This window comes from Macrotis lagotis, chromosome 1 (assembly GCF_037893015.1).
Source record: "Macrotis lagotis isolate mMagLag1 chromosome 1, bilby.v1.9.chrom.fasta, whole genome shotgun sequence".
Taxonomy (NCBI): Eukaryota; Metazoa; Chordata; class Mammalia; order Peramelemorphia; family Peramelidae; genus Macrotis; species Macrotis lagotis.
In genome coordinates, this window is record NC_133658.1 from 150,974,328 (window position 1) to 150,989,997 (window position 15,670).

The 15,670-nt window shown below is 43.9% G+C and overlaps 3 protein-coding genes across 4 annotated transcripts in view; 2 read left to right on the plus strand and 1 right to left on the minus strand.

The window, feature by feature from the left end:
• XPO7 (exportin 7) overlaps positions 1-1,780 on the plus strand; it is a 36,054-nt gene extending 34,274 nt beyond the window's left edge. For both annotated transcript variants that reach the window (XM_074209102.1, XM_074209103.1), the window contains exon 28: positions 135-1,780. In XM_074209102.1, the coding sequence (XP_074065203.1) occupies positions 135-228 (94 nt within the window). In that variant the 3' untranslated portion in view covers positions 229-1,780. The remainder of the gene's footprint in view (positions 1-134) is intronic.
• LOC141504230 (protein PBDC1-like) lies at positions 1,601-7,163 on the minus strand. Its single transcript, XM_074209104.1, has 6 exons — positions 7,011-7,163; positions 6,851-6,916; positions 4,068-4,127; positions 3,500-3,640; positions 2,662-2,773; positions 1,601-2,438 (listed from the first exon to the last, which is right to left on the minus strand). The coding sequence occupies exons 1-6, from the start codon at positions 7,047-7,049 to the stop codon at positions 2,326-2,328; spliced, it is 531 nt and encodes a 176-aa protein (XP_074065205.1). The 5' UTR covers positions 7,050-7,163; the 3' UTR covers positions 1,601-2,325.
• Positions 7,164-9,593: 2,430 nt separating this feature from the next.
• Positions 9,594-14,645, plus strand: NPM2 (nucleophosmin/nucleoplasmin 2). Its single transcript, XM_074209105.1, has 7 exons — positions 9,594-10,647; positions 10,897-10,982; positions 11,118-11,243; positions 11,763-11,856; positions 13,106-13,314; positions 14,204-14,269; positions 14,518-14,645. Exons 1-6 carry the CDS (start codon positions 10,593-10,595, stop codon positions 14,240-14,242), a joined length of 609 nt encoding a protein of 202 aa, XP_074065206.1. The 5' UTR covers positions 9,594-10,592; the 3' UTR covers positions 14,243-14,269; positions 14,518-14,645.
• Positions 14,646-15,670: the final 1,025 nt, after the last annotated feature.

The window sequence follows — 15,670 nt, forward strand, 5'->3', positions numbered from 1 at the left end:
CCCTAATTAAATTTGCCACAAAGCCTTCAAAGAGGGGGAATATCAAATGATCAATGTTCATGTTTGGATAAGAAAATTCTTAAGACAGTGACTCTTCTTCCTCCTGGGTTACCATGTAATTTGTTTCTCTACAGGTTCACCCAGAACTTGTCAGCATTTCGTCGGGAAGTCAATGACTCCATGAAAAATTCCACCTATGGCGTGAATAGCAATGACATGATGAGCTGACACCTTACCAGATTCCACCTGTACAGAGCAGTGTCCCTTTGGTCTGGCCCAGAGGGTTGAACAATTCTGAGGGGGAGAGGGTATGGCTGACCCTTGCTCCTTCTCCTGGGGGGGATTACAAAGGTCAGTTTGGCTGGTTTCCCAGGGAAGAGGGGTGTGAGCCTGTGCTCACCAGGGGGCAGGGCACTGCTTGGTTCCTGGGAGGTGGGGTGGGGTTGGGGGAAGTGGGGATAGTAAGCAGGAAGGTGTGAGAATCCAGCCCCCTCTTCCTGGTGGAGGGGAAGAACCCCAGCGTCCTGACACAACCTGCCTTGTATAAACATGTACATTTTTTCATAACATTTTGAACAAGGTTTATATTGACTCAAGTTTAAAAAAAAAGTGTGATTGAAAAATTTTTACAGAGTCTAGTGCACCAATGCTGAAGTGAGGGGTTGTAACGTATGCGAGTGATGAAAATGTGTATTCTGGTGGCCTGAAGCTTTACTGGATGAGGGTGTGTGAAAGTGCAGAGATATATTTAGTGACAAGTGTAGAGAGAGGCAAAAAAAAAGTAATTCCAAATGTATATTTTTTCTTATTGTCCGTCCCTTCACTTCTCCCTGAAATTACCACTTCCTGTTACTGTCTTAACCCTTGTTATTAGGAACTCTAAGCCATGTTCAACCAAGCACCATCCCTCCTTTATGTCCTTGAGCGCCCCTCTCCCCACCACTGACAGATACTCCAGCTAAAGTGTTTGATCTTGTTCCCTTTTTCCATTTCCCTGGACAGAGGCCTCTTGCTCTAAGGCAGTGTGATTTTAACTGTATGTTAAATGATTTCTTGAGTCTCTAAAGTATGGAGACACAGGAGCTAATAAAAGCTTATTGCCCTGGGGCTGAATGCTCTGAACATGGCTACTTCCGGCCTAGTTCCTGTGGCCAATAACTTTTAGTCTTCCCCAGCCCTTGAGGCAGTGTGTATGTGTGTGTGTGTAGATGAGTGGGTGTATGTATGTGTATGTGTGTGGATATTTATATATATCTATATATACCCTGCACTCATGAATGTATGAGCTGGAGAAAGTTACCACAATGGAGGGGGTTCTTAATAACAAGGTCTGCCTAGCATGAATATTTAACATCCTTCTCCTACCCCTTTTAAAAAAAATAATTTTTTCCTTTAAAAACACCCACCATAGTAAATGTTTTTAATATTAAAAACAAAAAAATTACCTACAGAGAAATAGAGAAAGCTATTTGCCTTGTACCTTTACCACAATTGTTGCTGCTAGTTGTGTGCATCTCTAGTTCAGCTCTTGCCCAAGGGATACATCAATTAGGTTTTATTTTCATTTCTCTTCCCTTGCCCACCCAACCCTGTTTAGTTGTTTTGTTTTGTTTTTGTTTTTGTTTTTTTTTTTGATTTTGTGTTTGTTTTTGTTTTCCTCTGGCGATTGTGTGTTGGGTCCTTTCTTGCGTGGTCAGATTGACGGTTGACTTGTAAGGGTGTTTGCTACATACAGTGTAAGCATTGTGACCGCCAATAAACTTAAATGGTTTCTACTGAATTTATTCTCATCCGGTTGTTTAAGTGTTCTAATCATGTCCTAATGGCTACAGCTGGCAGGTTACCATTGTAACCAACTTCTTTCTAGACAATATAGGACATAGTATAAACTGTTAATCCACAAATGTGCACATCAGATATTTAGCAAAGCTAGCAGTCCTAGAGTTAGAGCAATTAAACAGCACATACATTTGAGGAACTATTTACTTCTGAGAAAGACCTAGGTAGAATAAAATACAAAGAAAATCCTTTTTATAAAAATTCCCATAGAAAAATTCATGCACACACCCAACAATGCCTTTGTATTTGTGCCTATTTAATTAAGGTATGCCTATTATATCCATACCAGTCATAAGACTACAGTTCTTAAATAGTTTGATTGCTCATTGAACAGTTCTGAACACCTGAGAAAAGTTTGGGTGACACCTCCAATGGTCCAATCAGGAAAATGCAGAGTAGATGCCAAATGGTGATGCTTCTTTGTCTCTGCAGGTTCTCTTGGATATTAGATTCAGTGCTCTGAAAGACTGGTAGCTCCTGCAGTCTTTACCTGCTATCTTTCTCTGCTGCTCTGTTCTGCTGAGCACTGTTGTAAACAACTCTGTTAAAACCTTCCCGGTTCCGAGCTATTTCAATAGCAAAAAATTGTATCCTGGTAGCTGGAAAGCAAAGAGTTAAGTTTCAGACCTCTTTTTCTTCTGTCAGAAAATAAGAAAACTTTCCCTCCACTCAAAGGTTTCACCCACAAGAAAAAAAGGGGGGAGATAGTTTTATGTCCCAATAGAAATCCTGATAATCAAACACATGGTATCCAAATGGTAATTTCTTAAGTAAGACCAAGGAGGGGGAAAAAAATCTGTACTAAAGCATCACCACACTCACCGAAGATAGTGTTCTCTTCACTATATCCCTGAGCACAATCCAGTCGCAGCAGCGTACCATAATTGAAATCTTCAACAATACCATTGAACTTCATGCAAAATGGTCTCCACTTCTATGAAATGAAAACCCACACCGGAAAAATCAACTGTGGCTCCACACAGGCCAAATCTCCACTGGGAATAAGTTTACATCAGGCTTGAAATTGTTGTTCACTAACAGAAAAGGAATTTAATAGAAGGACCCATAGGAGGATTTAACTATATGACTACGAAAATAAATGAAAATTTTATTAAATTGATGCTACTGATCCAAAAGATATAAGAGAACAGAGCTGGGCAGGGCAGTGCCCACAGGGAGCACTTGCTTCTTTTGTAAGATAAATCTGGGAGTTCTTGAGGAGCTGAACAGATCAGATGTCTGCATAAAGTCTTTACATGCCACTAGATTGCCTAAAAGAGGGGGCAAACTAACCAATGAGTGCAACAGGATAATGTTTCTATACGAATCAATAGTGGGGTTAGACCCCATGAATGCACTTGTCTCGGCCTCATAAGAAAGAAAAGTTGGGCTCAGAGTCTGTATTACTTAAATAGTGCTCATAATGAATATGTAATAACACTTAATGACAATAATGCCTTTTGTGGAAGAAACAGTCAAAATCCTCTTAACTAAAGTTACAGAAATACAGCCAATTTCTAACAATCTTATAGTTTAACCTTTTCTTTAAGGACTTTGTTTACCCTAGAGATGCCAATAACATATGAAATGCCCATAATTTTCTTGATTCCATATCAAGAAAACCACAATTTTAATTCAGTCCTTACAAGATACTCCTTACCTCTTTAGCTGGTTCTGATTTGAGCTCTTCTGGGTCCAACACATCTATCTTGAGCTTTCCAAAATTCTCCCGGAACTCAGAATAGATCTGGTCATCCACTTTAGTGAGTCTTAGGAATAGGGGATCAACTGAAGAAATCAACTGCCAGATACAGAGAAGGCAACATTTCAAACAGAAATCTATAATTCCTGAGAAGGATACTGCAATCCCCTTAACCCTGGTCTATTCTATTTCTACTATATAATCTCTAGAAGAGGACATTTAAGTGATTTGCCCAAAGTCCTACAAGTTGTAAGGAGCAGAACCAGAATTTGAACTCAAGTCCCTTCTTCCCAAATCTACTTAATCTACTTGTATCACTGTTTCCTAGGAACCAGAAAAACCAACCTGAGAGTGAAGTTAATACACATTACTTCTTTTCCCATGCCAAAGCCAAGTTCTTAATTCTTTTCTGCTCTTTAAACCCTAGGATGAATACTACCCCAACCTCCCAGAAGCCAGGTACTGTCAAATGTTTGAAGGGTCTCTCCTTAATTCTCTTTGAATAGTTGAAATAAAAAAGACTCACATTGTAATAAACCTCAGCATGCTGCATAGCCTTCATAGCCCAAACCATCTCAATGTTAGGCTGCAACACAACAAAGGACATGTCATTTCAGCACTGTGGCTAGCTTGCACAAAAGAGCCTAAACTAAATAAGACAAGGAAAACCTGGAGGGGGGGAGAGGGGAGAAATGAGGCCCTGCTCTATTCTGAACAAATGATGTCAGGAATTCCAAGTTGACTGACTAGAATGCTATCCAAGATACACTTGAAGATCCAAGCTAAGCTAGCTCTCTAGATACCACAGTTGTCAAAAATTAACTACTAAGCTAGATGGCTCATGAGTCTTGCCAATTACACTGATGTATAGCAGCTGGGGGAGGTACTGTTGGGGACAGTCGGTTAAACTGGTTTAAGTTAAATCTGTGTTCCTAAAGTAACAAGATTAATAACAAATGCAACATAAAATACAAACATGTTTTCATTTTTTATCAACTTTTTGTATTCATAAGATGCTTTTCCATTATTAATTGCCTAGTATGTATGTGAGACATTGTGAAATGCTTACACATTATAAGTAAAGTGCATAGAAAGGGTACATATTGTTTCTAGCTAGGTAATCAATAAAGATAGAAGAAAAGGAAAGGAAAATTCAAGTTAGGATTCAAAGGACATGATTTTACAGATAAGACTGGAGAGAAGCTTTAAGGAAAAAGGTCACAAATGTACAAGCAACAGAGTTCAGGGAATGGTGTTTGGCAGGGTCCGAGAGATAAGTAGTGGGAGAAGAGTCTAATTATGCTAGGTTAAGAAATTTGGAGCTTGTTCAATAGGCAATAAGTGCCTGACAATTTAAAGATTAACTGGTAAGTAGCATACAGGATTGATAGAGGGAGAGCACAATGTCAGAGATCAATTAGAAGGTTAATGCCAAGTCAAGATATAATAACTATCTAGAAGTGCTATGCAAAATAAGATCACTAATAATCATCAATATCAAAGCTTCCTCCAACCTCATGTTGACCCTTGTTCTTGATAGCCATACCAATTAAGCTCAAAATCTGGCAGGTACTATCCATTTAGCTAGCAAAGTTTCAAGAATGAATGTGGTTTCAAAAAAATTGGAAAAAGCCTAGCTAATGCTAGGTCATCACCATAAAACTAACCACCATGTGAATATTTTCAGGCATAGCAAATCATGAAGTAGCATCTCTTTCCTACCTAAGCCAGTGTTACCTGAAATGGAGCCACAATACACCTTCTTAACCTTTGCTCTCTTATTTATATAGGGTGAAGGAGACAAGACCTGAAATTTTAACAGCAGGTCAGTAACAATTTTATGTCTTTGGCAGAGACGGGCTTTGAACCCAGGTCTTCTGAGGCCAGCCTTTTTTTGTTTTTGAAGGCTAGTCTTTCTATGAATTGTCCACACCACCTCATTATACCTTAAATGTACTTATTTTACATTGTTGTTCCAAGGATCTTCAGCCACCTAATCCAAGGGCCGGCCTCATTTTACAAATGTGGAAACAGGCCAGAAACCTGTAAGTGACTCAAGGTACTAAGTGGCCAGGTCAGGATGCAATTCCAGGTTCCCTTGTCCCTATCATACCATGCCTCCCTCACTACTATTGGGTAGTTGTTCTAAACCCTAAATCCTATAAAGGAATTGTGATGTCTCATTTCACCACCAGTACCCTTGTACATAATATACAGGGACTTTCTTTGGTGTTGGCACTCCCACCACAGAGGTAAAGAGTAATACTTCTTTGCTGAATCTAGAGGTCCTGTGACCAAAAACCTGCCATCTGTGACCAACTGGTGAGATTCTCCACCTCAGCATGGGTGGTGTTCTACCCTAATCAAGAAGCCATTTATTAGACACTACCCCAAAGCTGGACACTGTGCTGGATACTGGTTATACAAAGAGAATAGGGAAAGCTTATACTGGCAGATTACAAGACAATGGATAACTTGGGGAGAATGGGCAAGGCAACATGAGCCAGTGAGCTGAGCTTTCAAAGAGGCTAGGTAGGGAATTCTAAAGTGGAATTGAGGAAGGAGGGTAAGGCACTCCGTGTGGGAGCTGCACTGTAGCGCCTGGAAAGATAGGGTAGGGTCACAGTGTTGGGCAGAGCTGTTAATACCTAAAATTATATTTCATGCTAAGGGTGATAGGGAGCCAAGAATTAACTGAGATGGTGAATGAGATAGACCTGAGATAGACCGAAAAAAATGTCTTTGGCAAAGGCGGATAAATTGGAATAAGAAAAGCCTTGAGACAAGAGACCATGAAGGCCAGGCTGGGGCAGCCCCAGAGTCCGGAGGCCCTGGGTTCAAATCCGGCCTCGGGCGTTTAAAAATTACCTAGCTGTGTGACCTTGGGCAAGCCACTTAACCCCATTGCCTTAAATAAATAAAATTTGTTAAAAAAAAATAGTCCAGGCCGGGGGTGACGGAGGCCCCGAGCGGGAAGGGTGAGATTACCGAGGGCAGAGATGGGGTTGGGAGGATGCTCTGGAGAAGAGCCGCGGGGAGGAGGGGCGAGCCGGGGTCAGGGTGCGGGGCCCCCACGCCGCTCTGCCGGGGGCGCGGGCGGGCGCGGGGGGCGCGGCGGGTACAGGGGCGCGGGGGGCACGGCGGGTACAGGGGCACGGGGGCGTGGCGGGCGGGCAGGCGGGCGCGGGGGCACGGCGGGTACGGGGGCACGCGGGGGCGCGGCGGGTACAGGGGCGCGGGGGGCGCGGCGGGTACGGGGGCGCGGGGGGGCGCGGCGGGCGCGGGGGGCGCGGCGCCGCGCGTACTCACGTCGTTGCCGTAGGCCTCGGCCGGCAGGGACAGCGCGCGGGCCGCCGACAGCAGCTCCCCGGGGCCCTGCGGAGACAAGAGCGGGGAGACAGCGCGGCTCAGGGCCCGGCCTCCCGCCGCGCCGGGGCCCGCCCCGCCCCCCGGCCTCCCGCCGCCTCACCAGCGCATCCAGGCAACTCGCGCCGCTCCCCGCCGCCATGGCCTCCCCGCCAGCAAGCTCCGCCCCGCCGCCCCGGCCCGGCCGGGCCCCGGAAGTACATCCTCGCCTACGGAGGGGCCGGGAAAGCGGCCGGGCCGCCCTGCGCCTGCGTGCGCGCGCGCGCCAACTGCCCCTGCACGGGGCGGGGTCTAAAACGGAAGCGATTGGGCTCCCTCCTCCCGCCAAGGACCCGGTAGCACTTGTGTGGCGCAGGCGCACGCTGGGGCTTCGGCGGAAGGGGGCGAGCCTTCCGGGACAACCAAGCTCTAGGGGGAAAGCGGGGCGCGGACCGGCTTTTTGGCGGGGGGCGAGGGAGGGACTCCTTGTTTCTTCAAGGCCCCGGAAGCGCTTCTGCCGAGCTCTCACCCGAGACCCTTCTCTCCCTCTTTTCAGTCTCGCAACTCTTGCAACCCTTTTTTGCAATGTAGGTTTTTGCAGGGCAGTGGGGTTCAGTGGCTTGTCCGGGGCCGCACGGCTGGGTCATTATTAAGTGTCTGACGCTGGATTTGAACCCAGGTCCTCCTGACTCCAGCCGCCCCGCCCGGGGCGGTGCCCCTCCTGCCCCTCGGAGGGGCGGGCCCGTGGGGGCACCGCCTCAGACCTCTGCCAAGCCCCCAGCCGGGCCGATGGCAGACCCCCGGGCACCCCGGAGTGACCAGCGGCGGCCTGCGCGAGCCGCTTAACCCCGCTGCCTTACTAAAATCTAAAAAAGATAAAAACAGCAAGAAAATAAGGGAAAACGAAGAAAAGAGCATGTATGCCCCGGTCTGACGCGCGGAGCCTTCCTCCGGGGCGTAAATCATACAGCCCACCTCACTTGTGAGATAGTATTACTTCCTCGGGGGGGGGGGGGGGGTTCTTATTTGTAAATGTTAAACATTCCACATAAATATGAACCTTCGGACGGCTAGGTGGAGTCAGGAGGACCTGAGTTCAAATGCGGCCTCAGACACTTAATAATTGCCTAGCTGTGTGGCCTTGGGCAAGCCGCTTAACCCCGTTTGCCTTGCAAAAACCTAAAAAAAAAAAAAGACAAAAATAAATATGCACCGTCATTACAACTCTTCCAAAGACCTATGCTTCTATTTCCCTGATAATCCTTAGCTCTGAATTCTCAGGTTGTCCCCCCTCTGATTTTTTTTCCCTCAGGGTCTCTGGAGCCTTAGCTTTTCTGACTTTCCGGTTTCCCTGGAGAATACCGACTGCCTACAGCCACGGAGAATAGTTGTTGGTTAAATTGGTTTCCCCTTAAAATTCTGCCCTTAGGAAAAGGACTACATTCTTCAGGTCAGAGTCCAGAGCCCTTGGAGGAGTTCCAACTGCAATTTATTAAAGGTCTACGACCCATTCCCATGAAGCGGACCTCAGATTTTTTCACAATCTGAGATGCTTCCTTCCTCAAAGATACTCAAATGATACAGTTCTTGACCTTCCTCGCTGAAGAAGGCCAAAATGACATCACTGTAGTTGAGACAAATTGCGGCTTGTCTGATTGTGGCTGATCAGACTAATAAATACGGATAATACAAGGTGGGGAAACAAATTGTTCATGTGCACAGCCGGAGTGGTTACGCTATACTTACATATCTCAAGTTTCCTTTGAGTTGCTTCAATTCTGTCTTGCTCATAGAACACATCACCCTCCCTAATGAAAGTAGCCCTTACTGGTGGTTCTGTGCCAGTATCTTCCATGCAGCACAAACAGAAGTGGCACATAAAATGCAGAGCCTCGTTGGTTGATAGATCTTGATCCTCCAGAGGGGTTTACACAAAATACAGAATTGGTTGACAAATAAACTGATAAGTAGACCTGGACAGACCTATCGACCTTTCAGGCAGTCCCATTGAGCCAATATGTAGACCTATAGAAAGATGACAAAGGACTGAGGGGCCACAAAAATACTTGGGGGACTTTCCTCATCATTGAGTCATCTCTGCATAAGGAGGCAAAAACAAAGATGGAAGTAATCCACTTAGCTTCCAATGAACTTACAATCTGTTGTTCACAGCTCTGATACAGAATTTATAATTACCATCTCTGTGGAATCATATCAAACTGATTAATACTGATTGGAATAGAATAAAGATCAGCTATCATACTTGGAAGACACCATCACTTGAAACTATTCCATCTCCAAGATCTTGATCTGAAATCCTTCTTGCCAATCTGATGAGTGAGATGAAACTTAGAAGTTGTTTTAAATTACCTTTCTCTCATTATTTGAAGAGCATTTTTTCATATAACTTTTATAGTTTGAATTTTTATTTTAAAAACTACCTTTAACCATTTATCTGTTGGGTAACAGCTCTTCTTCTACTATGTACTTTTTAAAAATATGTCTTAGCTGACAATTTTATTAGAGAAATTTACTGCAAAAAAATTTCCCCATTCACTCTTTCCCTTCTAATTTAAAATTACATTGATTTTGTTTGTACAAAAACTTTTCAGTCTATTAAAATTATCCATTTTATTTTCTGTGATCCCTGATTTGGTCATGAGATTTTTTCTTTAACCAAAGTTACAAAAGTTATCTCCATCCTTCCTCTAGTTTTTTTTTTTTTATGATGTGACTTTATATCTGGGTTATGCATCTTTTGGCACTTATTTTATTATATGGTGTATAAGGTTGGGGTTTTTTCCCCACTATACTGGAGGCTGAGGATGAAAATGAGAAATACTTAAACTGTGAGTGTTTCCCGAATTTGTGCTACTCTTATTTCCAAGTTAAGACTGTGTCCCCAAGAATTTATCATTCATTCTTGTGTTTCTTCCTAACTGGTCCTAGGTCTGGACAGAAGCTAAATCCTCTATAAACACTTTAGGATTTATTAGGAAAAGAAAGTGGCATATGGAAAAGGGTCTCTTCTACTTTAAGACCTTCAGTCAATAGGCTGATTGGATCTAACAAGCTTCATAAGAACCACCTGTGTGACTACCTTGCCCAATGATAAAGGGAGAATGAAGTAGGGGTGAGCATGGAGGCAGCATAGCTGAGGGAGCAGTGGCAGAAACACTGGCCAGGATGGAATGACTTCGGTTTGAGGGGGACAAGAAGACTGCATTGCAGGGGTGAGATCAAGCAAGTGGGAACCAAAGCTCCTTCCTGATCCCCAGCTTCTTTTTTATCTACAAATTTCGTAACTCCCCAAGAGAGGGAATGATGGTGCCTAAGAGAGGAATGGGTGACCTCTGAACATTAAAACCCTATAGTTTAGTATTAAACTTGGCTTTATTTACTCATTTTGCCTTTAGTGAGTCCCTCTGTGTGCCCCGTACCTTAGGATTTTGGAGGAAAACAAAAGAAATCTAAGGAGAACTTATAATTTGTCTGAGAATAAAAGGTCTACACTCCTAATGAATGGTTGGTTATATGACACAGCAAGGCAGATAAGAGGTTGAAGGAGAGGGATAGACAGGCTAGAGCAGCTGTAGTTGAGAAGCCTGGAAGATTACTGTGGGCTAGAGTTTTCAGGGCAGCCCTTACTTATCTCCCCTATTCTTCTCACAGTCTCAGGTACCCTTAAACTCCCTCCTCAAGCATCATGCCTCCAAGCAGTGTCAGCAGCAAGGCTGAAAAGTCCTTGTCTCTGTTCTGGGGTAAGTAGGGTGGGATTCTGTACCTGGAAAAGTCAGGATTTGGATGGTGTTCCCAGCTTGGGATTTCCCTCATCTCTACTCTGTTCTCAGAACTGGGACTAGAAAGTCATTTGCAACAAAAAATTGTTGATTGATGCCTAGAGTTCCATTTTTGCTGACCTAAAATGGTAGAGAAGAGGTCATTGGCAAGGGCAGAGAAAAGGGGAAAGCATTCTTCATAACTCCCCTTCCCGTCCTCCTCTTCCTAAGGCTGTGAGTTGAATTGGAATAATCGTTCGTACACCTTTGACCCCTCGGAAGATGAAAAGGGTGACCATAAGTTAAAGCTGCAACTGGTAAGTGAACCCTTAATTCTGACTAGGAATCCTGAATAGGAAAGAATAGTGTTCCTGAGGACCAATTAGATAGATATCCAGGCAATGGGTGGTAGCTAGGAAGAAGTTTGAGTCTGTTCCCAAACCTCCTTGCAGATCTGCCTAGGAGAGAAGAGCACGGATGATGTGAATGTAGTAGAGATCATACCACCCCCTAGTGAGGATGGCGAGGAGAGACCAGCATTTCCCATTGCCACTCTGAAGCTTTCCGTCCTGCCCATGGTAAGCCATCCGTGGCCCTGAGGGTGAGAGATAAGTAGGGATTGAGACCAGTTACTTTCTCTGAAATTCCACCCTTAGAGATTCATTAAGTTAAATATTGCTAGGCTCTTTAAAATTCAAGACTTCTGGGAGGAGTAACACTTTCAGTTACTCTTACCTTAGAATGAATAAACATCATTTTAGGAAATAAGAGCATCACTGAGGAAGTAGAGAGACTGAAGGGGGCACAAAGGAAAAGGGGGGAAGAAAGAACTATGGTTAAGATGACTCTTGACTTCACTTTCACCATGAATTTGGGGTTATTCTTAAAGCAGTTTTAAGCCTTAAATAATAGTTCAAGCTTAAATAAAAGGGTAAGCTATGCAAGCTAACAATTGTACTAACTGGGTATCCCTTATAGCTCTAGACTGACCAACTTCTGCTTTTCTCCAAAGCTACTTAGCAAAACCAGTAGCTTCAGGGTAGTAAGTAGAGACAGGAAACCTGAAAATTCTGCTTCCTCATGGCTTCCTTTTTCAGGCCAATATTTCAGGAATGGAGCTCACTCCCCCCATCACTTTCCACCTTCGGTGTGGCTCAGGCCCAGTCTATATCAGTGGCCACGATCTTACTGGTAAGTCAGCAGGAGAGAGTATGAGATTGCATTGCTAAGTATATGATAGGCAATAGCAATTGGTTCTCCCCACTGTCCAGAGAAACGTTGACCTGGGATACAAAGTTCCCTTCAGTCTATCTCCAACCGTGCCTTTTCAAATTTATCTCTAAACTGGTCCTGATCCCCAACTTCTCAACATAGATCCCCACATTATTCAATCCTGCTTTCAAAGTCTTCATTTTTACTTTCTTCTTCCTGAAAAGCCTTCCTTTTCCTCTCTAGGTCTTCCTAAAACCTTCCCTTCTCCTCCCACATGCTCCACATATACACATGTATACAAAAACCAAATATATACATATAAATACACACACATTCTTCCTCCAGAAAATTTTCCTTAACTTTCCTAGCCCACTGCATAAAGTCCTGTGGCACTTGGTACAGATTGCTTTATTGTGTTGTTCTTGTTTGTTGTTTTTTTCCCCTAAGGCAATGGAAATAAGTGACTTGCCCAAGGTCACACAGCTAGGTAATTATCAAGTGTCTGAGGCTGGATTTGAACTCAGGTCCTCCTGAATCCAGGGCCGCTGGTCTAGCCACTGCACCACCTAGCCGCCCCCATTTCATTATTCCTATTAGTCCTATTTCCTGTGTATGTATCTTTCTTTTCAACATCCATTTATCAAGCCTTTAGCATGTGCAGAGAACACTTCTAAAGACTATGGGAAGATGCCTCCCTTTGTGCCTTCTTAATTTAGTCCCTCTCCTCAAAATTTTACTGATTCTTGGGTTTTCCTCAGCATCTAGGACAGGTGTGCCACAAACATTTTTGTTTTGTTTTGTTTTGCTTTTACAAAATTTCCCCATGTATCCATCCCTTCTGGTTCTCAAAAAGTCATCCCACATAACAAAGAAACTTAAAAAAGAAAAGGAGAAAAGTGTGAGTGGATGAAGGAGGGGAGGGAATTAGCAAAACTTCATTGAAAGCTCACAATACATTCAATATTCCACACCCATAGACAATCCCCTTGTCTACATACACAATCACAAATACAAGAGCATGGGTATGGCTAGAAGTATCTTTTCATATCTCTTCTTTGAGACCAATAATATTCATTTTCAATTATTTTGTGGCACTGGCCTCCATTTATGTTGTGGTGATCATTATATATACTGTTTTCCTGGCTCTTCATTAGTTCATTCAAGTCTTTTTAAAACTGGAAGAAGAAAGGGTTTTAGGAAAGGTTTTTTGGTATTTCTATTACTGCAGTGAATTTAGATCCATCCTGGATAGAAGCAGAGAGGAATGAGGACAGAGAGGAAGATGATGACGATGAAGACAATGGTGATGATGATGATGATGATGATGACGATGATGATGAAGATGACAATGATGAAGAGTCTGAAGATATATCCCTGGAGGAGATTTCTCCACCTAAATCAGCCAAGCGACGGGCCTCCAGCAAAGGTATTGGGAAGGTGAGAGCAGAATTCCCAGATGTTGTCTGGGATAGAGGGATTAAAAGAAAAAGTGTAGGGGCTCATCACCTTATGTAGACCAAATGGTCTCCCTAGATAATCTAGTGTAGAAACAGCTTTGGATCTGAAGTAAGTGACAAAGTTCCCAAGTCCTAGTTCTCTTTACTATCTGTGTGGCACTAAACAAGTTCGTAAAAATGTAATATCTTTAGAGAATGAAGGATTGCACTAGAACTTGAAAATTCCTTTCCAACTAAAAACCTCATTGAGTAATGAGTAGACTTGTTGGATTTGAAGTTAGAAAGATACAAATTCCAATACTACCTTTGACCCTGACAAGCTGTGTGACTTGAGACATAATCTTTCAGCACCTCTGTTTCCTCATCTGTAAAATGAAAACATTGTCTTAGATGGTATCTAAAGTTCCTTTCGGCCCTTCATCCATAAGGTGCTGCCAACAGTTGCCCAGAAGTAGAAGGAACAGAGTATCTAACCCATTGTTTTAGAGAGGTCTTGACTAGAGGCCATAAAGTCCATTCTAGCCACTGCTCTTTTCTTTAACTGCAAAAAAAGAAGCTGGGGGAAGATCAGAGTTGAATCTGGAGCAACTATGAGGAAATATTCTCTCTTAACCTTGCCCAGTCCTCTAAATCGTTACTTCTTTCTTCCCCCAAATTGTCAAAGTTCAATTCTTCCTAGGAACACTAATTCTTTAGCCTGGTCTCAAGAGGTACCAGCATGAGACCCTATTTTCTCTTCTTAGAATCCCCTCCCCAATGAGTCTTGAAACTAAGGGTAGAAGCAGAGGAGATGACAGAGGTTATATGAAGGTGTGACCCAGTGATCTGAAGTGGGAAACACAAAGCCTTTATTTTTTTTCCCCCAACAGGGAAAAAGCAAGAAGGCAAGGACAGAATTCAGGAAATAAAGGCAACCTGCAAAAGAAAGAGTAAGGGTGAGTAAAGCATAGTCTCATCAAAAGGGAATGAATGGGATACCTCAGTTTCCCCCAAGGTCTGACACTGGGCTGAGATATAACCTCAAAGAAGAAGGTAGTGAAAGAAAAGAACAATGTCATGTTCCTGTTCCCTTCCCTGCCCCTTCTGTGTGAGAGGGGTGGGATACAGGCAGAGGCTGATACTCAGCTTGCGGACTCTTCTCTCATTGTTCCTCCTTCTCATAGACTCTCTTTGGTTTTTACAGGATCAAGGCAGAGGAAAGCAAGAACTGGGAGAACAATAATTTTTTAAAAAGTTGTTGTTTTCTGGAATTCTGGCTTCTTGGGCTCCTTTCCCTTCTTCCCTCCCCTCCTCCCCTCCCCTCCACATCCCACCTGGCAGGTGGGCATCCCCCTTCTTGCCTCCAACCAGCTGCATTTGACCCAGACCTCCAGCAGAGGTCAGGTCTGAGCTGCTGAAACAGTGATTGTAGTGGCTCTTGTTTGGCCGGCTCTGCTCCACATTCAGAGCAGCCCTTGTAACCCCTTTTCTTCCACTAGAAGCTGCCTCTGCAGTTGATTCCCTAGCCCTTACCTGGGCACTGTTTCCCATTTTCCCAAACTCTCCTCCCTTTCTTCTGGAAGCCTTTATTTAGAGGGGACAGATTTTTGTTTAAAAACCCTTCTTCCCTGCCCCACCTTGTGCTTCCACCAACCTTGCATTTTCTTCAGGGAATATCCCAGGCACCCAGAGCTCTTCTTCCCCATCCCTCACTAAGAGACAGATAAAGAAAGAGGCTAGACTTTATCCCAGCTCACTTTAGGCTGGAATAATCAATCCAATATGGAACAGTATGGAAGTCACTGAAGATCTATAAAATGTGGCTGGCTAGTTTAAGGACCCAGGCAGGGCCCAGAGAAGTCAAGGAGGTGCCACAGAGGTGTTCCAAAGGAGAGTCAAACTAGACTGGGGTGGGCAATGTAAGTAAATTCAAGGGAGAAGAGGATAGTGGAAAAGGGCTCATTTATAGAGGGCATACCTGCTGGGAGTGAATAGATAGGAATATAAAAATGGTGTATCTCTCACTCATTGAAGGAGTTTGTGAAAGATCAGTCTGGGACCAGGCTTGATTGCTGGGTTAAATCTCTGGTCTAGCTTTCTTACTGTCTCTAGCTGTGCTTTGAGACACCTATAGATCTTTAAGTGAAGAAACTGAAGGAAAGGGTACTGTTCCCTTCCCCCCAATCTAACCACTAAAGCATTGCATGCACACACCTATAACCTTGTTCCTGTACCTATGAATGCAGACACAAACAGACTTTTCAAAGACTGGGCTCCAGTTAAACCAGCCCCCCCTTTTCCAAACCAGAACAGTCCTGAATAGGGGGACACAATAAGGGATTAGGGAGCCATAGGGG

What these genes read in the sequence shown, in the direction of transcription:
- LOC141504230 (XM_074209104.1), bottom strand. Translation starts at nt 7,049, where the DNA reads ATGGCGGCGGGGAGCGGCGCGAGTTGCCTGGATGCGCTG. An exon ending in CCGAGGCCTACGGCAACGAC is followed by an intron (nt 4,128 to 6,850) that starts GTGAGTACGCGC and finishes GTTGTGTTGCAG; the next exon opens with CCTAACATTGAGATGGTTTG. An exon ending in ATGCTGAGGTTTATTACAAT is followed by an intron (nt 3,641 to 4,067) that starts GTGAGTCTTTTT and finishes TGTATCTGGCAG; the next exon opens with TTGATTTCTTCAGTTGATCC.
- NPM2 (XM_074209105.1), top strand. Translation starts at nt 10,593, where the DNA reads ATGCCTCCAAGCAGTGTCAGCAGCAAGGCTGAAAAGTCCTTGTCTCTG. An exon ending in ATAAGTTAAAGCTGCAACTG is followed by an intron (nt 10,983 to 11,117) that starts GTAAGTGAACCC and finishes ACCTCCTTGCAG; the next exon opens with ATCTGCCTAGGAGAGAAGAG. An exon ending in CAGTGGCCACGATCTTACTG is followed by an intron (nt 11,857 to 13,105) that starts GTAAGTCAGCAG and finishes CTATTACTGCAG; the next exon opens with TGAATTTAGATCCATCCTGG.